The 24920-nt window shown below is 55.0% G+C and overlaps 1 protein-coding gene and 6 pseudogenes across 1 annotated transcript, besides 4 other annotated features; all 7 read left to right on the forward strand.

Moving 5' to 3' along the window:
- Positions 1-2081, forward strand: Tc00.1047053511921.10 (annotated as a pseudogene; the record flags this gene model as incomplete).
- Positions 1-24920: part of a sequence feature (areas not merged during assembly with more than two copies in the genome that could not be assigned to a particular haplotype) that runs on past the window's edge.
- Positions 3622-5019, forward strand: Tc00.1047053511921.29 (annotated as a pseudogene).
- Positions 4199-4259: a microsatellite.
- On the forward strand, positions 6299-9094 carry Tc00.1047053511921.50 (trans-sialidase, putative; the record flags this gene model as incomplete). Its single annotated transcript, XM_809348.1, has 1 exon — positions 6299-9094. The coding sequence occupies one exon, from the start codon at positions 6299-6301 to the stop codon at positions 9092-9094; it is 2796 nt and encodes a 931-aa protein (XP_814441.1).
- Positions 9258-9335: a sequence feature (T-rich).
- Positions 10115-13585, forward strand: Tc00.1047053511921.71 (annotated as a pseudogene).
- Positions 14947-16332, forward strand: Tc00.1047053511921.90 (annotated as a pseudogene).
- On the forward strand, positions 17602-20247 carry Tc00.1047053511921.100 (annotated as a pseudogene).
- Positions 20414-20488: a sequence feature (T-rich).
- On the forward strand, positions 21523-24579 carry Tc00.1047053511921.130 (annotated as a pseudogene).

The raw sequence follows: 24920 nt of genomic DNA on the forward strand, positions 1-24920 counted from the left end.
AACTAATCTCCGCAGTGGACCCTATTTTTCTGCAGTGTCGCCGTCGCGATCCTGCCATTGTGTACTTGGTGCAGCTTTTTGTGGTTGGGCCAGTGCAGCCGTTGGATGCTCGGCTCGCTTTTGTTTTGGTCGCTTTGGGTCTCAGGGAGAAGAAGTTTAATTTGTTTCACGTGCGGGATAATGGAGACACTGCCATGAGCAACTCTGCGGAATATTATAGACTTGTGGAGGAGAGAGGCGACGGGGGAGGAACTGGTGGCAGCAGTCGGCGTGTCTCTTCTCCCAGGGGATGGAGACGCGTGGAGCAGAAACAACATTACTCCTGCCAACGACAATTCGACGCTTTGTGAGGGTGATGGAGGGTGCGACAGACATGCCTGTTGCCTGCACTCTTCGTGTGACCGACGGATCGCGGCTGGTGGATGACCGCCTTTCAACAAAAGTGCCGGGAGAACGGTGTACGCCAGGTGGATTCGAGACGACAGGCCTTAGGCCGATTGACGACGTTGTGAGGGATGCGGTGCTGCAGTGGCGTTTTTTGCTTTCTCGAAGCGTTTTTATTTCTTTTCCCTCTTGCCAGTTTGTTTTTGCCGTGGAGGAGTTGGTGGCATGCGGTGCGGGTGTGGCGTCGACAGAGTCATCCACGCTTTGTGTTGGAAGCGTTACTTTGAGTCGTGTTATCCACGCCGTTTGTACCTTTTCCTGCTGGGAGTCCTGTGTGTGTGGTTGAGTCCTTTTTCCCCAATTTGTTTGCTGATACGATCAAATGCTCCGCCGCTGCGCATCGCCGTTTTTCCATGGCGGTGGATCGAGCAGATGCCGGGGGAATTGCAGGCGGAACCAATCGAGGTTTGCCTCACTTGCTGCTGCCGCATGACGATGGGTGGTGAGCAAACAGGGGAGGAGCGGGCGGTGGCAGCAACGCGTGCCGTGCAGTAGACACATCCAGACCTACCAGTGTGGCGACGGTGCTGACGCAGAGTCCGTTACTGAGGGAACACAATATGGAGGCGGGAGTGCCAGTGGAGCCTCGTGTGGTGGCGCGCATTTCTCTTATTGGCGGGGTGACAACCGCGCCTTCCAATCTGCTGGACGCTGATATTATGTTGCGCCTGATGGGGCACGTTATCACCGTGGCAGAGCAGCCGTCTGACTCTCTTGATGACATAATGGCTTGGAGAATGGGACTTTCTCTCCCATCATACCCAACATGGCCTGCACTGGTGCGTTGCTGCTGCGGTGATGACAACACAGTGACGGAGGGAATAGCGGTTGTGTATTTGCGATGAAACCTACCGGAGACGTATTCATCGCGTGCGTTTTCCACCTCAGCACGCGGTGGGTGGCGGTCCCTTGACGATTGTTGTGGACGGGCTGTTTAGCCGCGGTCTTTTAGTGAATGGAGTTGTTATGGAAGATGATGCGATCCGCGTGCAGCACAACGGACGCCCCCAGTACTCCTTGGAGGAGCGTAGGCGAATCCTGCAGGGAATGATGAGGGACGGCCTGCCTGTGATGTGGCATGAGGCAAGTAACCGTCGTTGGGCGCACTCAAACCGTATCCCCGATGATGCGCCTATCGACTTTGACTTGCATGGACAAATGCAGACCGTCCACATTCTCGTGGAATCGCGGCAAGCACGTTGGGGCATTGCCGAGTCTCCCCAATACCGCGAGAGTTTTTAAAAATGTGCCATCGCCAGAGGGCGAGATAACCCCGGCCAAATTGGTTGTGCTTCTCCAGGGACGAGGCAGGCGAATATTTGTGTCCCCTGTGCGGTACCTTGCTCTACCCTGCCGTCTGCCGTGGTGCCTCTCCGACGACATTCCTGACCCGTCTTTGCCACCGAGAGGCAGACTTGGCTCCGAATGCCGTTTATCTGCGGACGCAACCCTGCAGTCGTACGTGCGGTATCTTCCACGCGTATTTTAGAGGGCACGCGTCATTGGTCTGGACGCCAACAACGCCATCGTACCATCCGATGCGACACTCTCGCACCGTTGTTGTTGCCGTTGCGGTGTTTTTATTTCTCCCGACGGGAGTGAGATGCGTTTTGTTTCTCACTTTTGCGCTGTGCTGACTCCCACTGTGGGCGCTGAGAGCGTGCAGCGGAACGATGGCAAGCTTGCGGCAACTGTCTCGCATAGAAAGGGAGGGCCGTTTGTTGTGCAACTAGGGGGAGATGGTTGTGGTTCTCTCCTCCTTCTATTTTATGGTGGCTGTTCTGTCGTTGTGTGTGCGTGTTTCTTGTGTGGATGTCGTTTTGCGGTGCGTGCAGTGTGCGAGTTGTGCCTGCCGCGGGAGGTCGCATCATTACCGCGCACGCAACGGCGACGCTGCGACGATGTGTGTGTCTTTTTGCTGCACCTCTTTTTATTTCTCTTTTGCCCTTCTCTTCTCCACTTGGTGTGCAGATCTGCTCGCCGAATTCAGCAACTCTACTGCTGCTGCTGCTCGCACGTGTACGCGAAGAAAGATGGCGATGGTTGTACGGTGCGTGTGGGAGCGAGGATTCCGGTGTGCACTGGCGTCTATTCGGCGAGAGCAACTGGACTGCGTGTCGTACTGGTAAGAAGCCGGATGGTCAATATGTAACGGAAGAGGAGGCTTTCAATGCGATATTCTGCGATTTTGCGGCGAGGAGCTGCTCGGATTACGGCGGCACGAATGATTCCGTAGGAATGGAGGAATATATGAGTCCTGACCTCACGACGCCCAACACCACCGATGTGTGCAGCGATGGGACAGCATCCATGGTCCTCGAGCACCCGCCCCCGCCGCCAGGGAGCCGACAAACAGCAGTGCGTGCAGCAGCGCCACACAGAGCACAATTCCTTTAAACAACGAGAAAGTCAGCGAGAGCAGAGGAATCTCTTTTGAAGCTGACTTGTCCTTGCCGACGGTGGACGGCAGCGAAATTATCGCCTCTTGTGGGTGGAGAAACCACTGCTGCCTCCGCTTTTGGGACTGTGTGGGGTTGTGGCAGTCTTCTCAGCCACGGAGTGTCGATTTTCGACTTCTCACGGAGAATATGAGCTGCGTTCCCCGCAGGTTTTGTTTTTACCTTTTTTTGATTTTGCCTGACTGGAATAATACGCGCTCATTCCTTTCTTTACTTAATGGTCGGCTGCTGCACACCGTCATGAGAGAAGTGTTTCCCTCCTGCTTGCTTCTGTTGCCTGCACTCGGTGCCGGCCCTGCGGCTGTGCGTTTCACGGACTGCACGAAAGGAGGAGTGGAGAGACAGGCCGGATGCCGCATGAAATGTGAGGGTTGTTGTGTGGGCTGGTGGAACAGTACGATTTTTTTTCTTGTGAGGGCATTGTACGCATGTATGTATGAACACAGACATGCTGTGCCGCATGGCGTATGAAATGAAAATGTTGCTGAGGTGTATTTTTTTCTGGGCGGGGGGACTCCTGTTGGACACTTAACTCCTTTTTTTATTGTTTTGGTATTGCCTTTTTGCTTCTGATTTGCAGGTCGGTGTGCGTGCTGCCGCAGGGCTGCTGCCGTTGTTTACTTTGCGCGTTGTTGTGTGACTTGTCTCTTCTTTGCTTTCACGCTGCGTTGACGGGGAGTTGGTTTGTGCTGAAGGCTGCAGGCAAGTGACAGGAGTGATGGCGATGATGATGACTGGCCGTGCGCTGCTGGTGTGTGCCCTCTGCGTGCTGTGGTGCGGTGTTAGTGTGGTGGCGGCCGATGGTGCCGGCGGAGGTGATGGCGGTGCGGATGAGTATTTTGTTTTGCGGGACGGCGCGCTCAGCTGCGGAGGGAGTGCGCGGAGGCGTTCGGCAGGAGGACAGGAGGCGGTGCGAATATTTCTGCCGTGGAGGAATGCATGCTTCGGGGGATGGACGGTGTGCGTGCCGTTGTGGATGGCCGTAGCCGTTGGAGGCGTCAACACTCCGCTGTTGTCGCTGCTGTTGATTCTGATGACAAAATTGGCGAGGGCAGCGATGGCACATTGAAGGGATTATCTTCTTCAGACCAGATGCCACAGGCGGGAGAAGGTGGAGAAGAAGGACAGGAACATACAGGTTCACTGGAAGTGACGAATAAGTTGGCAGGAAACGAGGATTCACAAATAACAGGCGAACAGAATGTCAGTTCAGATGCCGATCGTCCCAAACAAACTGGGAGTCAAGTGCCAGCAGGCGGCCAACCGGAAGATGAGGAAGGCACGAAAAGTCCCCAACCGCCACCACCACCACCTCCAGCAGAATCACTACCATCAATGCCACGACAACCACCACCAGGAACAAACACATTACAGTCAGAAGAAACACATCCAGCAATTACAGCGGAAAAACATTCAAAGCCACAAGACGGAGGTCACTCACACGAAACGAAGATGCCACAAACGAAAGGCTCAACAAAGCACGAGGAAGGAGCATCCTCCTTGCAGTCACCGGAGATCGTATCGCATTTGAGTCGAGAGAGTACAACACCATTATCTACCTCCACAGACAGCAGTGGCGTTGCCGGAAGCACGGTGGAGAACAGTGGTGCTAACAATCCCACACCTCCTGCCGCCTCAGTGACACGACATGATTCCGAGGGAGATACTGGCCCCGCTGCCCTGCCAGCCAGCAACACCGAATTGCAATCGGAGGAAATACCCAACGCAGGTATAATTGCCACGACGTATGATGACGACAACGACAGCAGCCGTGCAGCTCCTACTGCTGAAAGGACTACCGCTGGCACAAGAAGCACTCAAACCTCTGGTGATGCGGGTGACCTTGAACGGGCCAATAACGACGACGTCAATGATGACGTGGCACACAACGGTAAGACCGCAGAATTTGAAGCCGCCTCAGGAGACAGGAACACTGAGGCAGATAATGATGAGAGATACACAACAGTACCAGAAAACGCCACCAATAAAACAATCAATACATAGATACCAGCTGACAGTGACAGCAGCACCGCGGCCTCCCACACCACCTCCCCTCTTTTGCTTCTTCTTGTTGTTGTTGCGTGTGCGGCTGCTGCTGCGGTGGTGGCCGCGTGAGAGTGAGTGTGAGAGAGCCGTGCACCGCCCGCACACACACTCGTCCTTCTCTCTCTGTGTGTGTGTGTCCCCTTGCATGGACTCTCGCCCTCACCTCACCCCACGAGGCACACACATAATGTGCCCATTGTATATATGCATGCACACCCATGCAGGCCCGTTGGTGCTCTCTTCTGCACGACACGCACCGCTTCCGTCCTGCCTGGCTGCATGGGCGGAGCACCGTAACTGTTTCTGTTTTGTTTTTATTGCATTGAGTGGGCGACCTCTCTCTCTCTCCCTCTGTGTGTGTGTTTTGCTTTACGGGAGCAATGAGAGTGTGTGTGCGCTGGTCGTCCCACGCTTCTTTTTGTTTTGTTTTTCATTGTGTTGTGGTTGAGTGCACCCATTCCGCCGGCTGCGTGTGTGTGTGTGTGGTGGTAAGAGTAATCTGCGTGTGTGCTATCCGCTTCTCCCTATCTTTGCTTTGTTGGAACTCTCTTGTGCCGCACAGCTGCTCTGCAGGTGTACACGCTGACAAACGCACTAGCAGATGCACACGCCATGTTGCGCACGCTGTGGGGCGGCGTGAACGCTGAGGACGCACGCACGTACACGATTCTTGCTGCGGCTGCCCTTGCGAGGAGGGATGACGGATGACCGCGAATTGTTATGTTGCCGTGCTGCGAGCGTGGTTTCCTGGGCTTGCTGCCCATGGGCGGCGTGGCGTTTTGGTGTCTGGGATTATTGCGGATGGGCTTCAGCCCAGCAGCTGGACGGTCTGACGTGTTCCTCCCGCTGTTCGTACGCCGACGGAGGATTCACCGGCTGTGCGGGGCGATGTGCGGGTGCGTTGGAAGAGACAAGAGTAAAACGACTGGCGGCAGCGCGTGTGTGCCGTGAAGGGCGGCTGTGTTTTTTTATCCTGCTGGTTTTTCTTTTTGTGAGGGCGTTGTTCAGTGTGTGCTGACGCGTCACGAATAACGACGTGCCGGGCGTGGCTCCTGCTGCTGCTGCTGGTGATGACCGTTGCTGTGTGTTCCCGCTGCATTGTTCATCCTTCCCGTTTCATGTGTCTGCGTGCGTGAGTTGTTGTTGAGGGTGACTGCGGCAGGGATGACGATGATGATGCCACTCACTGTGGACGCAGGCGGTGTTCACTGTTTCACTTCTTTTTCTTAACTTCTCTCTTACCCACACACAAAGGAAAGAAGTTAACAACAAGCGCGAATCGCCACTGTGAAATTGTAAGGCACTGAAAGGACCAACAGCACACACACCGCCCACACACACATATTTGTATGCTCTCACGTGTTGCTGCAGTGGAGGCACCCCGCACACACAACCGTCGCCGCGTGACTGGATCCAGCGGGAGGAGGAGGGAAGGAGGAGAGAGTGAGTCGCAGAGGCCCAACATGTCCCGGCATCTCTTCTACCCTGCGGTGCTCCTCCTCGTCGTGATGGTGTGCTGCGGCAGTGGAGCTGCACAAGTTGTTGTGGAGGAGCCGTTGTCTGGTCTCCAGTTTAAATGGAGGGGCATCAATGAGAGTGGAGGTGAAACTGTGGAGTCGTTGGGTGCTCCCAGCCTTCTAAAAGTCGGGAATGACGTGTTTGCCGTTGCCGAGGCGCAGTGCAAGAAGAACGGTGGTGTCAGTTTTACTGGCGTTGCATCCCAACCTCTCACGACAGAAACTGCTGACACACCGGAGGAAGTTCTGAAAGAATCCAAAGATTGGACAAAAGTACTCGAGGAAGATGCTTCCGGAGGTCAAAAGAAGAAAGTAGATGTGAGTCGACCAACAACAGTTTTGAAGGGGAATGATATTTACATGCTTGTTGGACAGTACGGCAGTAAAGTTGCCGCTTCTGGACAGGATGATGCGGCTCAATTGGGACTTTTGCTGGTGAAAGGGAGCGTCAGTGGTGGGGGTACAAATAACAAAATTGACTGGGAAGTTACTGAAAGTTCCCCGCAAAGACTTTTTGGCACACAGCCCGATTCCTGGACAAGGCTGATTGGAAGCGGTGGATCGGGTGTTAAGATGCATGACGAGACTCTTGTGTTCCCAGTGGAAGGCACGAAGAAGGCGGCGGAGGGCGCAGAAGTAGATGTGAAGACTGTCTCACTGATCATACAGTCGAAGGATACTACGAATTGGACGCTGTCGAAGGGGATGTCTGACGGTGGCTGCAGCGATCCCTCCGTCGTGGAGTGGGAGGAGGGAAAACTCATGATGATGACTGCGTGTGCTGGTGGCCCTCGCAGGGTGTACGAGTCCGGTGACAAGGGGGAGTCGTGGACGGAGGCCCTCGGGACACTCTCGCGCGTGTGGGGCAGCAACAAAAAGGACGGACAAGCGACGGCCGTTAGAAGCGGGTTCATCACAGCGACTGTTGGAAATGATGGTGATAAGAGGAATGTGATGCTCGTTACTCTGCCGGTGTATGCTGAGGAAGGCAACGAAAAGGGCAAACTTCATCTTTGGCTGACGGACAATACGCACATTGTTGATATTGGGCCGGTATCCGGAGAAGATGACGCTGCCGCCAGCTCCCTGTTGTACAACAGTGGTACAGGTGAAGATGATACTGATGATAATGAGAAGTTGATTGCACTGTACGAGAAGAAGAAGGATGTGAAACCATCACCCGGTATGGTCTCTGTGCTTCTGACTGAGAAGCTGCAGCGTGTGAAGGAGGTGCTGGCGACCTGGAAGGAGGTGGACGGCCGTGTCTCCCAGCTGTGCACCTCATTAATTGCTGAGAAGGATTCCTCAACTGGCGATGCCTGCAACGCTGCTAAGATCACGGCTGGGCTGGTTGGCTTTTTGTCGGGCAACCTTTCTGGGAACATATGGAGGGACGAGTACCTCGGCGTGAACGCCACAGTAAATAATAAAGAAGGGGCAGCAGCGGCAACATTGGCCAGCACGAAAAATGGTGTGAAGTTCACTGGGCGTGGTGCAGGGGCGGAGTGGCCTGTTGGCAAGCAGGGGCAGAATCAGCTGTACCACTTTGCGAACTACAACTTCACTCTTGTGGCGACGGTGTCCATCGACAATGTGCCGAAGGAGGGAGACACCCCCATTCCGTTGATGGGTGTGAAGATGAATGGCAATGAAAAAAAAAACAAACTTATGGAGTTGTCGTTCGACAGCGGAAAGAAGTGGCAGGTGCTGTGCGTTGACAAAACGACGACGAAGCCCAGCAGCGGTTGGGAGACAGAGACACAGTACCAAGTGGCCATTGTGCTTCAGAACGGCACCCAGGGCTCCGTGTATGTCGATGGTCAGCGAGTGGGTGGGAATGAAGAATGTGCATTGGGCAATGGTGCGTCGAACGAGATCTCCCACTTCTACATTGGAGGGGATGGAGTAAACGCAGCCAACAAAGAAGGTCGAGAAGAAGTGTCTGTGACTGTGACGAACCTCCTGCTGTACAACCGCCCGTTGAGTGACGATGAGATCGCCGCCCTCATTCCGAATAAAGCTCCTACTCCATCTGTGGTGGATGGGCCTTCTCAGGGAACCGCGATTCGATCGTCTCCTGGTGGTGGACGACCGGAGGAACCGAGAGAGTCGATGGGGAGCAGTGGTGTGAACGGTGTATCCGCACCAACAGTGCCCAGTGCCAAGACTTCCTCAGGAGAAGAGGAGTCCGCAACCCAGTTGGTTTCGGAAGAATCTTCCGATGGAAGTAAAAATGTGGGTGGCGGTTCCTCGCCTGGCAGTGACGCACCGGTGGAGACAGGAGAAGGAGGAACGGTGCAGGGAGATGGATCATCACAAACTCCTGTGGGTACTCCCGCCACAGCAGATGCATATGCCCCTAACGCTGAAGCCATGGGGCACGATAAAACCGCAGTGAATCCTGGGGCGAGCGCGAGCTCAGGTGCGGATGGGGAGACGGCGGAAGGAACGGATGGGCGAGAGAAGGAGATCCACGCACAGAACGGGGACGTAAATGCCACGGCACTCAGCAGCAGTCTCGGAAATGTGTCGCAGGGGAATAACACCGATGCCGGCACTGTACGTGAGAACGGACTGCTGCCACTTCTGCTTCTGCTGTTGGGACTGTGGGGGTTTGCGGCTCTGTGAGGCGTGACTGGCAGCCGCGTGGGACACTTGCGGCCTCCCCTGCACGGAATTAATTCCAAGAACTAACTTTTTCCTTAAGATAATTTTCTTTTCTTGCTTTCTGTTTGTAATTCATAATTTTTTTTGCGTGTGTGCGAGTGTGCGAGTGTGTGTGTCCTTAAAATCTTTTTTTTTCTGTTATTAACTTTCGTCTGTTTTTTTATTTTTCATCCCCCATATCTTTTTTTTTTTTTTTGCTTTTGGGGCAATCACTATGGACGTTTTTTCTTTTCTACTCTTCTAATTGTTTGTTGCTGCACTCTTCGTGTGAGGGGTGCCGTGTGTTTCCGCCCAACTGCTCCACTCGCACACCCACCGACACGCTCATGACGACGGCCCTGTGCGCCTCGCCTGCTGCACGCATGAGGAGGGGCCGCGACGAACGGCGCGCTGAGGGAGCCGTGACGTGTGGGCGTGCGACGAGGGCCTGTGGGGCGGAGCACACATTTCTTCCCTCTTGTTTTGTTTTCTTTGCGGCCAGGGCTGGCAGACACCCGCAGCGCCACACACACAGCCACACCCTGCCGCCGTGTTTTTCTTTGTTTTGCTTTGTGGATGTGTGTGTGCCGCCACCGTGCGTGATTGTTGAGGTCGGGGCTGTACCGCATGTATCGCCTCCATCCAGCTGTGCCTCTTGCTGTGTTGATTTGCCTCTCTTTGCTCCTTTTCTCTTCCCTTCTGCTCCTCCAGCACAAGGACAAATAGGTATTTGCACAGTGCTCTGCCTTCTGTTTTTGCTTTGCCGGTTGATGGCGTTGCCTGCTCTTTGTCTGCTGGCGCGTGACGGACGGTGCCACGATGGCTTCCTCTGGCAATGGCAGTCGCTGTGCTGTCGGCACACATCCACACACTCCTCCCTCTCTGTGAGAGTGATTGCAACAGGAGCGTGGTGCACGGCAGCGGCTGTGGTGTCTTGGAGAGGGACGAGGCGCCGAAGGAGGAATAAGAGGCCGAACCCGCTGGACGATATCACGGTGGCGGATGAAAGCTTTTTCTACGGTCTTTTATCGGCTTTTCTTCAGAAGTGCGGCGTGTCGCTGCCTGACGGGATGCCTGCACTCGACACCCTTCGAGGCATTGCGTTCCTTCATTCAGGGTGATGTCGCAATCATCATGGCAGCACCTTCCCTCACGGCTTTGAGTGTGGCAATACGAATGACGGCAAAACAACGATGAGGACGATGACGATTTTCACCGAGAGGCGGATTATTTGCGTGTCTTGGCACACGAATCCCAGGAGGTTTGAATGCCGTCCCCACAATTCCCGGCCTTGCGGAACCGTTGGCTTTTGCGCTGTCACCCGCCGTAATTAGTGCCCATGCGTTGAGACTGATCCATTTGCCGTGGAGTTCACGCAGCAGCTCTCGAGTGTTTGTGCTGCTCATCCCGCGTTGGCCCATTCGCATGTATCTGAGCGTTGCCTGGCGTGTGATTTGTTGTGTGTTGTCGAGGCCGCCGCCTCCAGGTTTCTTTTGGTGCCCAATAAGAAGCACTTTGCGTTGCGGTGGATATTTACTTGCGTGGCCGTTGACGCACGTGACGATGCTCAACGGGTGTGTCTTTTGTTTGGCGGGCACGAGGGAGACTTCGGTGTGTGCCGACAGCACCGCGAAATTCTTCGTCGACGGATCGAGGCGAAACTAACGGAGGCCTGTCCGCTGCATCTCTCAAGGCAGCTGCGGGGCACTCCGAGCGCACAGAGTGGATGGATGGATGCCGCGCAGCTGGGGAGACCAGTTTTCTTCTCCGCCCTCCGTTGCCCGGGGAATCGATAATCCGCAGCGCCACTGCCAGCTGCATTTTACTGCTGGGGATCGACTGTGCTGAAGTTGCCCGTCTAATGTGAATCGCAGCGTCAGTGCAGGAAGACGCTTTCACGCACTGCGAGTAGCTGCTCCAGGCTCGAGCTCATCAATATTCCCGGCAGGGAGCCATGCATTTTGGTGGCCGGTGACGTTCAGGCGAGTGTGTTTCGCCTCATCCGCCTCGTATTTGTGGGGGACACTGCGCATCGACCCTCCCCAACAGTTCCACCACCTTCGCTTCCCCGCCACCCGCTGCCCTCTGCTGACGGTACAGTTGTTTGGCTCCGTCGATGATGCGCTTGTGAAACGTCCTCCCCGCACGCTGCAGGATTATTGTTTTTGTTTTTGGCGATGCGATAAGTCCGGCGACACCGCAACTGTGTGCAGCACAAACTAATCTCCGCAGTGGACCCTATTTTTCTGCGGTGTTGCCGTCGCGATCCTGTCATTGTGTACTTGGTGCGGCTTTTTGGGGTTGGGCCAGTGCAGCCGTTGGATGCTCGGCTCGCTTTTGCTTTGGTCGCTTTGGGTCTCAGGGAGAAGAAGTTTAATTTGTTTCACGTGCGGGATGGTGGAGACACTGCCATGAGCAACTCTGCGGAATATTATAGACTTGTGGAGGAAGGGAGGCGACGGGGGAGGAACTGGTGGCAGCAGTCGGCGTGTCTCTTCTCCCAGGGGATGGAGACGCGTGGAGCAGAAACAACATTACTCCTGCCAACGACAATTCGACGCTTTGTGAGGGTGATGGAGGGTGCGACAGACATGCCTGTTGCCTGCACTCCTCGTGTGACCGACGGATCGCGGCTGGTGGATGACCGCCTTTCAACAAAAGTGCCGGGAGAACGGTGTACGCCAGGTGTATTCGAGACGACATGCCTCAGGCCGATTGACGACGTTGTGAGCGATGCGGTGCTGCAGTGGCGTTTTTTGCTTTCTCGAAGCGTTTATTTCTTTTCCCTCTTGCCAGTTTGTTTTTGCCGTGGAGGAGTTGACGGCATGCGGTGCGGGTGTGGCGTCGACGGAGTCATTCACGCTTTGTGTTGGAAGCGTTACTTTGAGTTGTGTTATCCACGCCGTGTGTACCTTTTCTTGTTGGGAGTCTTGTGTGTGTGGTTGAGTCCTTTTTCTCCAATTTGTTTGCTGATACGATCAAATGCTCCGCCGCTGCGCATCGCCGTTTTTCCATGGCGGTGGATCGAGCAGATGCCGAGGGACTTGCAGGCGGAACCAGTCGAGGTTTGCCTCACTCGCTGCTGCCGCATGACGATGGGTGGTGAGCAAACAGGGGAGGAGCGGGCGGTGGCAGCAACGCGTGCCGTGCTGTAGACACATCCAGACCTACCAGTGTGGCGACGGTGCTGACGCAGAGTCCGTTACTGAGGGAACACAATATGGAGGCGGGAGTGCCAGTGGAGCCTCGTGTGGTGGCGCGCATTTCTCTTATTGGCGGGGTGACAACCGCGCCTTCCAATCTGCTGGACGCTGATATCATGTTGCGCCTGATGGGGCACGTTATCACCGTGGCAGAGCAGCCGTCTGACTCTCTTGATGACATCATGGCTCGGAGAATGGGACTTTCTCTCCCATCATGCCCAACATGGCCTGCACTGGTGCGTTGCTGCTGCGGTGATGACAACACAGTGACGGAGGGAATAGCGGTTGTGTATTTGCGATGAAACCTACCGGAGACGTATTCATCGCGTGCGTTTTCCACCTCAGCACGCGGTGGGTGGCGGTTCCTTGACGATTGTTGTGGACGGGCTGTTTAACCGCGGTCTTTTAGTGAATGGAGTTGTTATGGAAGATGATGCGATCCGCGTGCAGCACAACGGACGCCCCCAGTACTCCTTGGAGGAGCGTAGGCGAATCCTGCAGGGAATGATGAGGGACGGCCTGCCTGTGATGTGGCATGAGGCAAGTAACCGTCGTTGGGCGCACTCAAACCGTATCCCCGATGATGCGCCTATCGACTGTGACTTGCATGGACAAATGCAGACCGTCCACATTCTCGCGGAATCGCGGCAAGCACGTTGGGGCATTGCCGAGTCTCCCCAATACCGCGAGACTCTTTAAAAATGTGCCATCGCCAGAGGGCGAGATAACCCCGGCCAGGTTGGTTGTGCTTCTCCAGGGACGAGGCAGGCGAATATTTGTGTCCCTTGTGCGGTACCTTGCTCTACCCTGCCGTCTGCCGTGGTGCCTCTCCGACGACATTCCTGACCCGTCTTTGCCACCGAGAGGCAGACTTGGCTCCGAATGCCGTTTATCTGCGGACGCGACTCTGCAGTCGTACGTGCGGTATCTTCCACGCGTATTTTAGAGGGCACGCGTCATTGGTCTGGACGCCAACAACGCCATCGTACCATCCGATGCGACACTCTTGCACCGTTGTTGTTGCCGTTACGGTGTTTTTATTTCTCCCGACGGGAGTGCGATGCGTTTTGTTTCTCACTTGTGCGCTGTGCTGACTCCCACTGTGGGCGCTGAGAGCATGCAGCGGAACGATGGCAGGCTTGCGGCAACTGTCTCGCATAGAAAGGGAGGGCCGTTTGTTGTGCAAGTGTGGGGAGATGGTTGTGGTTCTCTCCTCCTTCTATTTTATGGTGGCTGTTCTGTCGTTGTGTGTGCGTGTTTCTTGTGTGGATGCCGTTTTGCGGTGCGTGCAGTGTGCGAGTTGTGCCTGCCGCGGGAGGTCGCATCATTACCGCGCACGCAACGGCGACGCTGCGACGATGTGTGTGTCTTTTTGCTGCACCTCTTTTTATTTCTCTTTTGCCCTTCTCTTCTCCACTTGGTGTGCAGATCTGCTCGCCGAATTCAGCAACTCTACTGCTGCTGCTGCTCGCACGTGTACGCGAAGAAAGATGGCGATGGTTTTACGGTGCGTGTGGGAGCAAGGATTCCGGTGTGCACTGGCGCCTATTCGGCGAGAGCAACTGGACTGCGTGTCGTAGTGGTAAGAAGCCGGATGGTCAATATGTAACGGAAGAGGAGGCTTTCAATGCGATATTCTGCGATTTTACGGCGAGGAGCTGCTCGGATTACGGCGGCACGAATAATTCCGTGGGAATGGAGGAATATATGAGTCCTGACCTCACGACGCCCAACACCACCGATGTGTGCAGCGATGGGACAGCATCCATGGTCCTCGAGCACCCGCCCCCGCCGCCAGGGAGCCGACAAACAGCAGTGCGTGCAGCAGCGCCACACAGAGCACATCTCCTTTAAACAACGAGAAAGTCAGCGAGAGCAGAGGAATCTCTTTTGAAGTTGACTTGTCCTTGCCGACGGTGGACGGCAGCGAAGTTATCGCCTCTTGTGGGTGGAGAAACACTGCTGCCTCCGCTTTTGGGACTGTGTGGGGTTGTGGCAGTCTTCTCAGCCACGGAGTGTCGATTTTCGACTTCTCACGGAGAATATGAGCTGCGTTCCCCGCAGGTTTTGTGTTTACTTTTTTGATTTTGCCTAACTGGAATAATACGCGCTCTTTTCTTTCTTTACTTAATGGTCGGCTGCTGCACACCGTCATGAGAGAAGTGTTTCCCTCCTGCTTGCTTCTGTTTCCTGCACTCGGTGCCGGCCCTGCGGCTGTGCGTTTCACGGACTGCACAAAAGGAGGAGTGGAGAGACAGGCCGGATGCCGCGTGAAATGTGAGGGTTGTTGTGTGGGCTGGTGGAACAGTACGATTTTTTTTCTTGTGAGGGCATTGTACGCATGTATGTATGAACACAGACATGCTGTGCCGCATGGCGTATGAAGTGAAAATGTTGCTGAGGTGTATTTTTTTCTGGGCGGAGGGACTCCTGTTGGACACTTAACTCCTTTTTTTATTGTTTTGGTATTGCCTTTTTGCTTCTGATTTGCAGGTCGGTGTGCGTGCTGCCGCAGGGCTGCTGCCGTTGTTTACTTTGCGCGTTGTTGTGTGACTTGTCTCTTCTTTGCTTTCACGCTGCGTTGACGGGGAGTTGGTTTGTGCTGAAGGCTGCAGGCAAGTTACAGGAGTGATGGCGATGGTGACTGGCCGTGTGCTGCTGGTGTGTGCCCTCTGCGTGCTGTGGTGCGGTGTTAGTGTGGTGGCGGCCGATGGTGCTGGTGGTGCCGACGGCAGTGCGGATGAGTATTTTGTTTTGCGGGACGGCGCGCTCAGCTGCGGAAGGGATGCGCGGAGGCGTTCGGCAGTAGGTCAGAGGGCAGGAAGGATGTTTTCGCCGTTGATGATTGCGTGCGTCGGGGGATGGCCGTCTTGTCTGGAGACGCCAGCGTTCTGCGGTGACTGCTGGCGTTGACACCACCGATGATGACAGCACCCGCGGATCCTCCTCGGAAGTACAGACAGAGACTGACAGTGGTTCGTTGGACGGACGACCACCGAAACCATCGGTGAAGCCAATACCGGGAGATGTACCAGATGGACAGGAGTCAGGAAAACTTTCAGAGGCTTCTGAGCCGACGATAAACGGAACTGGAGGGACTTTAGATGGTGAAGAAGAGGAGGGGGACGTGAGTCAAGATGAAGGCCAGGACGACAAGGATGTTAAAGACGAGGTTGTTGACGCCGCAGTGGGAAATGGAGAGAGAGAAACTCCACATACAGAGCACGAAGAAGAGAAGGAAGGAGTCAAGGAGGAAAAAGCAGGAGGCACGACAAAAGAACGAGAAGGAGATGAAAACAACGCTGCCGGCCGTGGACCTGCTCAAGGAGCCGCAGCTTCTCGGCCTGCTTCGCCCGTTGACGTCAGGAATCCTCAAAATCCCGTGTTGGACCAGGACGGCGCTGGAAGAGAAAAAGGGGGTGCCGGTCCAGTGGTGCTGCCACAAGCAGCAGGATTACGAGAGGCGGAGAGGGCACCAGCGGAATTAGCTCCCGGAGGAGGAGAAGCCGGAAAAGAAACAGAGAAGCAAGACGGAACGGCGGAGCAGGTGGCTGCAAAGGAAGTGCAAACAGCCGTCGAAGATAGTTCAGCAGCAGCAGCAGCAGCGGGAAAAGAATCCAAGGGAGAAAAGGAAGGAGAAAACGTAAGCGAGGCGGAAAAGGAAGGATCGCACGGAAATGTTGACGAAGAAGCAGCGGGAAAGAACGGAGGCAATGCGACAAAGAAAGTACAAAAGGAAGCCACGGACGAGGCAAAGACAAGAAAACGAAGCGAGCAGAAGGAGGCGGAAAATGCAAATAATACAAACGAAGAACCCGACGAAGAAGAAGTCAAAAAAGCCACCCAAGAAGCAGCAGCAGACAAAGAAAACACGACCTCAGCCCGAATCCTTACCAAAATCAATACGACGACACCTGACAACAGTGACGGCAGCACCGCGGTGTCGCACACCACCTCCCCTCTTTTGCTTCTTCTTGTTGCGTGTGCGGCTGCTGCTGCGGTGGTGGCCGCGTGAGAGTGAGGGAGAGAGCCGTGCACCGCCCGCACACACACTCGTCCTTCTCTCTCTGTGTGTGTCCCCTTGCATGGACTCTCGCCCTCACCTCACCCCACGAGGCACACACAATAATGTGCCCATTGTATATATGCATGCACACCCATGCAGGCCCGTTGGTGCTCTCTTTTGCATGACACGCACCGCTGCCGTCCTGCCTGGCTGCATGGGCGGAGCACCGTAACTGTTTCTGTTTTGTTTTCATTGCATTGAGTGGGCGACCTCTCTCTCTCTCCCTCTGTGTGTGTGTTTTGCTTTACGGGAGCAATGAGAGTGTGTGTGCGCTGGTCGTCCCACGCTTCTTTTTGTTTTGTTTTCATTGTGTTGTTGTTGAGTGCACCCATTCCGCGGCTGCGTGTGTGTGATGGTAAGAGTAATCTGCGTGTGTGCTATCCGCCTCTCCCTATCTTTGCTTTGTTGGGACTCTCTTGTGCCGCACAGCTGCTCTGCAAGTGTACACGCTGACAAACGCACTAGCAGATGCACACGCCATGTTGCGCACGCTGTGGGGCGGCGTGAACGCTGAGGACGCACGCACGTACACGATTCTTGCTGCGGCTGCCCTTGCGAGGAGGGATGACGGATGACCGCGATTTGTTATGTTGCCGTGCTGCGAGCGTGATTTCCTAGGCTTGCTGCCCATGGGCGGCGTGGCATTTTGGTGTCTGGGATTATTGCGGATAGGCTTCAGCCCAGCAGCTGCACGGTTTGACGTGTTCCTCCCACTGTTCGTACGCCGACGGAGGATTCACCGGCTGTGCGGGGCGATGTGCGGGTGCGTTGGAAGAGACAAGAGTAAAACGACTGGCGGCAGCGCGTGTGTGCCGTGAAGGGCGGCTGTGTTTTTTTATCCTGCTGGTTTTTCTTTTTGTGAGGGCGTTGTTCAGTGTGTGCTGACGCGTGACGAATAACGACGTGCCGGACGTGGCTCCTGCTGCTGCTGCTGGTGATGACCGTCGCCGTGTGTTCCCGCTGCATTGTTCATCCTTCCCGTTTCATGTGTCTGCGTGCGTGAGTTGTTGTTGAGGGTGACTGCGGCAGGGATGACGATGATGATGCCACTCACAGTGGACGCAGGCGGTGTTCACTGCTTCACTTCTTTTTCTTAACTTTTTTCTCTCTTACCCACACACAAAGGAAAGAAGTTAACAACAAGCGCGAATCGCCACTGTGAAATTGTAAGGCACTGAAAGGACCAACAGCACACACACCGCCCACACACACATATTTGTATGCTCTCACGTGTTGCTGCTGTGAAGGCACCCCGCACACACAACCGTCGCCGCGTGACCGGATCCAGCGGGAGGAGGAGGGAAGGAGGAGAGAGTGAGCCGCAGAGGCCCAACATGTCCCGGCATCTCTTCTACTCTGCGGTGCTCCTCCTCGTCGTGATGGTGTGCTGCGGGAGTGGTGCTGCGGGAGTTGCGGGGGAGCCAGCTGTATCAACGTTTAAATGGAGGGGCATCAATGAGAGTGGAGGTGAAACTGTGGACTCGTTGGGTGCTCCCAGCCTTCTAAAAGTGGGGAATGACGTGTTTGCCGTTGCCGAGGCGCAGTGCAAAAAGAAGAACGGTGATGTTGTCAGTTTTACTGGCGTTGCATCCAAACTTCTCACGACACAAACTGCTGAGACACAGGAGGAATTGTCTAGTGATGCCTTAAAGAAGACACAAGTACTGGAGGAAGGTGCTTCCGGAGGTCAAAAGAAGAAAGTGGATGTGAGCCGACCAACAACAGTTTTGAAGGGGGATGGTATTTACATGCTTGTTGGACAGTACGGCAGTAAAGTTGCCGCTCCTGGACAGGTTGGTGCGTCTGACGCGGCTCAATTGGGACTTTTGCTGGTGAAAGGGAGCGTCAGTGGTGGGGGTACAAATAACAAGAAAATTGACTGGAAAGATCTTGAAAATCCCCCGCAAGGACTTTGTGGCGCACAGCTCGATTCCTGGACAAGGCTGATTGGAAGCGGTGGATCGGGTGTTAAGATGCATGACGAGACTCTTGTATTTCCTGTGGAAGGCACGAAGAAGACGGAGGACGCAGAAGAGGATGTGAAGACTGTCTCACTGATCATACAGTCGAAGGAAGCTACGGATTGGACGCTGTCGAAGGGGATGTCTGACGGTGGCTGCAGCGATCCCTCCGTCGTGGAGTGGGAGGAGGGAAAACTCATGATGATGACTGCGTGTGCTGGTGGCCCTCGCAGGGTGTACGAGTCCGGTGACAAGGGGGAGTCGTGGACGGAGGCCCTCGGGACACTCTCGCGCGTGTGGGGCAGCAACAAAAAGGACGGTCAAGCGACGGCCGTTAGAAGCGGGTTCATCACAGCGACTGTTCGAAATGATGGTGTTGATAATAAAAAAGTGATGCTCGTCACTCTGCCGGTGTATGCTGAGAAGGACGGCAACGAAAAGGGCAAACTCCATCTTTGGCTGACGGACAATACGCACATTGTTGATATTGGGCCGGTATCCGGAGAAGATGATGACGCTGCCGCCAGCTCCCTGTTGTACAACAGTGGTACAGGTGAAGATGATACTGATGATAATGAGAAGTTGATTGCACTGTACGAGAGAAGAAGAAGGAAGGAAAACCATCACCCGGTATGGTCTCTGTACTTCTGACTGAGCAGCTGCAGCGTGTGAAGGAGGTGCTGGCGACCTGGAAGGAGGTGGACGGACGTGTCTCCCAGCTGTGCACCTCATTAATTGCTGAGAAGGATCGTGCCTCAACTGACGATGTCTGCAGCGCTGTTAAGATCACGGCTGGGCTGGTTGGCTTTTTGTCCGGCAACCTCTCTGAGAACACATGGAGGGACGAGTACCTCGGCGTGAACGCCACGGTAAATAATAAAGCTGGGGCAGCAGCGTCAGCAGTGGCCAGCACGGATAGGGGTGTGACGTTCACGGGGCGTGGTGCAGGGGCGGAGTGGCCTGTTGGCAAGCAGGGGCAGAATCAGCTGTACCACTTTGCGAACTACAACTTCACTCTTGTGGCGACGGTGTCCATCGACAATGTGCCGAAGGAGGGAGACACCCCCATTCCGTTGGTGGGTGTGAAGATGAATGGCGATGGAAATAATGTGCTGCTGGGACTGTTGTACGACAGCGGAAAGAAGTGGCATGTACTGTGCGGTGAAAAAACGACGACGGAGCTCAGCAGCGGTTGGGAGACGGGGACACCTCAGCAGCACGTGGTGATTTTGTTGAAGAACGGCACCCAGGGCTCCGTTTACGTCGATGGTCAGCGTGTGGGGAATGGAGAATGTGCATTGGGCAATGGTGAGTCGAAAGAGATCTCCCACTTCTACATTGGAGGGGATGGAGAAAACGCAGACAACAAAGAAGGCGTGTCTGTGACTGTGACGAACGTCCTGCTGTACAACCGCCCGTGGGATGAAGCGGAGATTACTGCGCTTAACCCGAATAAAGACCCCGCTCCTCCGGTGACCCCGAATGCTCAGGAAACCGGAACTTCGTCTGCTCTTGACGGAAGCCATCTGACGGAACGGGGACAGTCGATGGGGAGCAGTGGTGCGGGCAGTGGCGGTGCATCACCATCAGCGGTGCCCACTGTCAGTACTCCTTCAGCAGGAAAGGACTCCTTACAGCAGGTGGCGTCAGGAAAATCTTCCGATGGAACTCAAACTGTGGATGGTGGTTCTTTTTCTGATGGCGAGCCAACGGTGGAGACAGGAGAAGGAGGAACGGTGCAGGAGGAGGAGATCCACGCACAGAACGGGGACGTAAATGCCACGGCCCTCAGCAGCAGCCTCGGAAATGTGTCGCAGGGGAATAACACCGATGCCGGCACTGTACGTGAGAACGGACTGCTGCCATCGCTGCTTCTACTGTTGGGACTGTGGGGGTTTGCGGCTCTGTGAGGCGTGACTGGCAGCCGCGTGGAGCACTGCGGCATTTCCTGCACGGAATTAATTCCAAGAACTAACTTTTTTCCTTAAGATAATTTCTTTTCTTGCTTTCTGTTTTTAATTCATAATTTTTTTTGCGTGTTGCGCGTGTGCGAGTGTGTGTGTCCTTAAAATTTTTTTTCCGTTATTAACTTTCGTCTGTTTTTTTATTTTTCATTCCCCATATCTTTTTTTTTTTTTTTGCTTTTGGGGCAATCACTATGGACGTTTTTTCTTTTCTACTCTTTTAATTGTTTGTTGCTGCACTCTTCCTGTGAGGGGTGCCGTGTGTTCCCGCCCAACTGCTCCACTCGCACACCCACCGACACGCTCGTGACGACGGCCCTGTGCGCCTCGCCTGCTGCACGCATGAGGAGGGGCCGCGACGAACGGCGCGCTGAGGGAGCCGTGACGTGTGGGCGTGCGACGAGGGCCTGTGGGGCGGAGCACACATTTCTTCCCTCTTGTTTTGTTTTCTTTGCGGTCAGGGCTGGCAGACACCCGCAGCGCCACACACACAGCCACACCCTGCCGCCGTGTTTTTCTCTTCTTTTTATTTGATGGGTGTGTGCCGCCACCGTGCGTGATTGTTGAGGTCGGGGCCGTGCCGCATGTATCGCCTCCATCCAGCTGTGCCTCTTGCTTTGTTGATGTGCCTCTCTGTGCTCCTTTTCTCTTCTGCTCCTCCAGCACAAGGACAAATAGGTATTTGCACAGTGCTCTGCCTTCTGTTTTTGCACTGCCTGTTGATGGCGTTGCCTGCTCTTTGTGTGCTGGCGCGTGACGGACGGTGCCACGATGGCCTCCTCTGGCGATGACAGTCGCTGTGCTCTCGGCACACATCCACACACTCCTCCCTCTCTGTGAGAGTGATTGCGGCAGGAGCGTGGTCCACGGCAGCGGCTGTGGTGTCTTGGAGAGGGACGAGGCGCCGAAGGAGGAATAAGAGGCCGAACCCGCTGGACGATATTACGGTGGCGGATGAAAGCTTTTCTACGGTCTTTTATCGGCTTCCTTCAGAAGTGCGGCGTGTCGCTGCCTGACGGGATGCCTGCACTCGACACCCTTTGAGGCATTGCGTTCTTCATTCAGGGTGATGTCGCAATCATCATGGCAGCACCTTCCCTCACGGCTTTGAGTGTGGCAATACGAATGACGGCAAAACAACGATGAGGACGATGACGATTTGCACCGAGAGGCGGATTATTTGCGTGTCTTGGCACACGAATCCCAGGAGGTTTGAATGCCGTCCCCACAATTCCCGGCCTTGCGGAACCGTTGGCTTTTGCGCTGTCACCCGCCGTAATTAGTGCCCATGCGTTGAGGCTGATCCATTTGCCGTGGAGTTCACGCAGCAGCTCTCGAGTGTTTGTGCTGCTCATCCCGCGTTGGCCCATTCGCATGTATCTGAGCGTTGCCTGGCGTGTGATTTGTTGTGTGTTGTCGAGGCCGCCGCCTCCAGGTTTCTTTTGGTGCCCAATAAGAAGCACTTTGCGTTGCGGTGGATATTTACTTGCGTGGCCGTTGACGCACGTGACGATGCTCAACGGGTGTGTCTTTTGTTTGGCGGGCACGAGGGAGACTTCGGTGTGTGCCGACAGCACCGCGAAATTCTTCGTCGACGGATCGAGGCGAAACTAACGGAGGTCTGTCCGCTGCATCTCTCAAGGCAGCTGCGGGGCACTCCGAGCGCACAGAGTGAATGGATGGATGCCGCGCAGCTGGGGAGACCAGTTTTCTTCTCCGCCCTCCGTTGCCCGGGGAAAATCGGTAATCCGCAGCGCCACTGCCAGCTGCATTTTACTGCTGGGGATCGACTGTGCTGAAGTTGCCCTTCTAATGTGAATCGCAGCGTCAGTGCAGGAAGACGCTTTCACGCACTGCGAGTAGTTGCTCCAGGCTCGAGCTCATCAATATTCCCGGCAGGGAGCCATGCACTTTGGTGGCCGGTGACGTTCAGACGAGTGTGTTTCGCCTCATCCGCCTCGTATTTGTGGGGGACACTGCGCATCGACCCTTCCCAACAGTTCCACCACCTTCGCTTCCCCGCTTCTAGCTGCCCTCTGCTGACGGCATAGTTGTTTGGCTCCGTCGATGATGCGCTCGTGAAACGTCCTCCCCGCACGCTGCAGGATAATTGTTTTTGTTTTTGGCGATGCGATAAGTCCGGCGACACCGCAACTGTGTGCAGCACAAACTAATCTCCGCAGTGGACCCTATTTTTCTGCAGTGTTGCCGTCGCGATCCTGTCATTGTGTACTTGGTGCAGCTTTTTGGGGTTGGGCCAGTGCAGCCGTTGGATGCTCGGCTCGCTTTTGTTTTGGTCGCTTTGGGTCTCAGGGAGAAGAAGTTTAATTTGTTTCACGTGCGGGATAATGGAGACACTGCCATGAGCAACTCTGCGGAATATTATAGACTTGTGGAGGAAGGGAGGCGACGGGGGAGGAAATGGTGGCAGCAGTCGGCGTGTCTCTTCTCCCAGGGGATGGAGACGCGTGGAGCAGAAACAACACTACTTCTGCCAACGACAATTCGACGCTTTGTGAGGGTGATGGAGGGTGCGACAGACATGCCTGTTGTCTGCACTCTTCGTGTGACCGACGGATCGCGGCTGGTGGATGACCGCCTTTCAACAAAAGTGCCGGGAGAACGGTGTACGCCAGGTGGATTCGAGACGACAGGCCTTAGGCCGATTGACGACGTTGTGAGGGATGCGGTGCTGCAGTGCTGCAGTGGTGTTTTTTGCTTTCTCGAAGCGTTTATTTCTTGCCTTTTGCCAGTTTGTTTTTGCTGTGGAGGAGTTGATGGCATGCGGTGCGGGTGTGGCGTCGACAGAGTCATTCACGCTTTGTGTTGGAGGCGTTACTTTGAGTTGTGTTATCCACGCCGTGTGTACCTTTTCCTGCTGGGAGTCCTGTGTGTGTGGTTGAGTCCTTTTTCTCCAATTTGTTTGCTGATACGATCAAATGCTCCGCCGCTGCGCATCGCCGTTTTTCCATGGCGGTGGATCGAGCAGATGCCGAGGGACTTGCAGGCGGAACCAATCGAGGTTTGCCTCACTCGCTGCTGCCGCATGACGATGGGTGATGAGCAAACAGGGGAGGAGCGGGCGGTGGCAGCAACGCGTGCCGTGCAGTAGACACATCCAGACCTACCAGTGTGGCGACGGTGCTGACGCAGAGTCCGTTACTGGGGGAACACAATATGGAGGCGGGAGTGCCAGTGGAGCCTCGTGTGGTGGCGCGCATTTCTCTTATTGGCGGGGTGACAACCGAGCCTTCCAATCTGCTGGACTCTGATATCATGTTGCGCCTGATGGGGCACGTTATCACCGTGGCAGAGCAGCCGTCTGACTCTCTTGATGACATCATGGCTTGGAGAATGGGACTTTCTCTCCCATCATACCCAACATGGCCTGCACTGGTGCGTTGCTGCTGCGGTGATGACAACACAGTGACGGAGGGAATAGCGGTTGTGTATTTGCGATGAAACCTACCGGAGACGTATTCATCGCGTGCGTTTTCCACCTCAGCACGCGGTGGGTGGCGGTCCCTTGACGATTGTTGTGGACGGGCTGTTTAACCGCGGTCTTTTAGTGAATGGAGCTGTTATGGAAGATGATGCGATCCGCGTGCAGCACAACGGATGCCCCCAGTACTCCTTGGAGGAGCGTAGGCGAATCCTGCAGGGAATGATGAGGGACGGCCTGCCAGTGATGTGGCATGAGGCAAGTAACCGTCGTTGGGCGCACTCAAGCAGTATCCCCGATGATGCGCCCATCGGCTGTGACCTGCATGGACAAATGCAGACCGTCCACATTCTCGTGGAATCGCGGCAAGCACGTTGGGGCATTGCCGAGTCTCCCCAATACCGTGAGACTCTTTAAAAATTTGCCATCGCCAGAGGGCGAGATAACCCCGGCCAAGTTGGTTGTGCTTCTCCAGGGACGAGGCAGGCGAATATTTGTGTCCCTTGTGCGGTACCTTGCTCTACCCTGCCGTCTGCCGTGGTGCCTCTCCGACGACATTCTTGACCCATCTTTGCCACCGAGAGGCAGACTTGGCTCCGAATGCCGTTTGTCTGCGGACGCGACTCTGCAGTCGTACGTGCGGTATCTTCCACGCGTATTTTAGAGGGTACGCGTCATTGGTCTGGACGCCAACAACGCCATCGTACCATCCGATGCGACACTCTCGCACCGTTGTTGTTGCCGTTGCGGTGTTTTTATTTCTCCCGACGGGAGTGCGATGCGTTTTGTTTCTCACTTGTACGCTGTGCTGACTCCCACTGTGGGCGCTGAGAGCGTGCAGCGGAACGATGGCAGGCTTGCGGCAACTGTCTCGCATAGAAAGGGAAGGCCGTTTGTTGTGCAAGTGTGGGGAGATGGTTGTGGTTCTCTCCTCCTTCTATTTTATGGTGGCTGTTCTGTCGTTGTGTGTGTTTCTTGTGTGGATCCCGTTTTGCGGTGCGTGCAGTGTGCGAGTTGTGCCTGCCGCGGGAGGTCGCATCATTACCGCGCACGCAACGGCGACGCTGCGACGATGTGTGTCTCTTTTTGCTGCACCTCTTTGTATTTCCCTTTTGCCCTTCTATTCTCCACTTGGTGTGCAGATCTGCTCGCCGAACTCAGCAACTCTACTG

Source organism: Trypanosoma cruzi, genomic scaffold (assembly GCF_000209065.1).
Source record: "Trypanosoma cruzi strain CL Brener 1047053517191 genomic scaffold, whole genome shotgun sequence".
Taxonomy (NCBI): Eukaryota; Euglenozoa; class Kinetoplastea; order Trypanosomatida; family Trypanosomatidae; genus Trypanosoma; species Trypanosoma cruzi.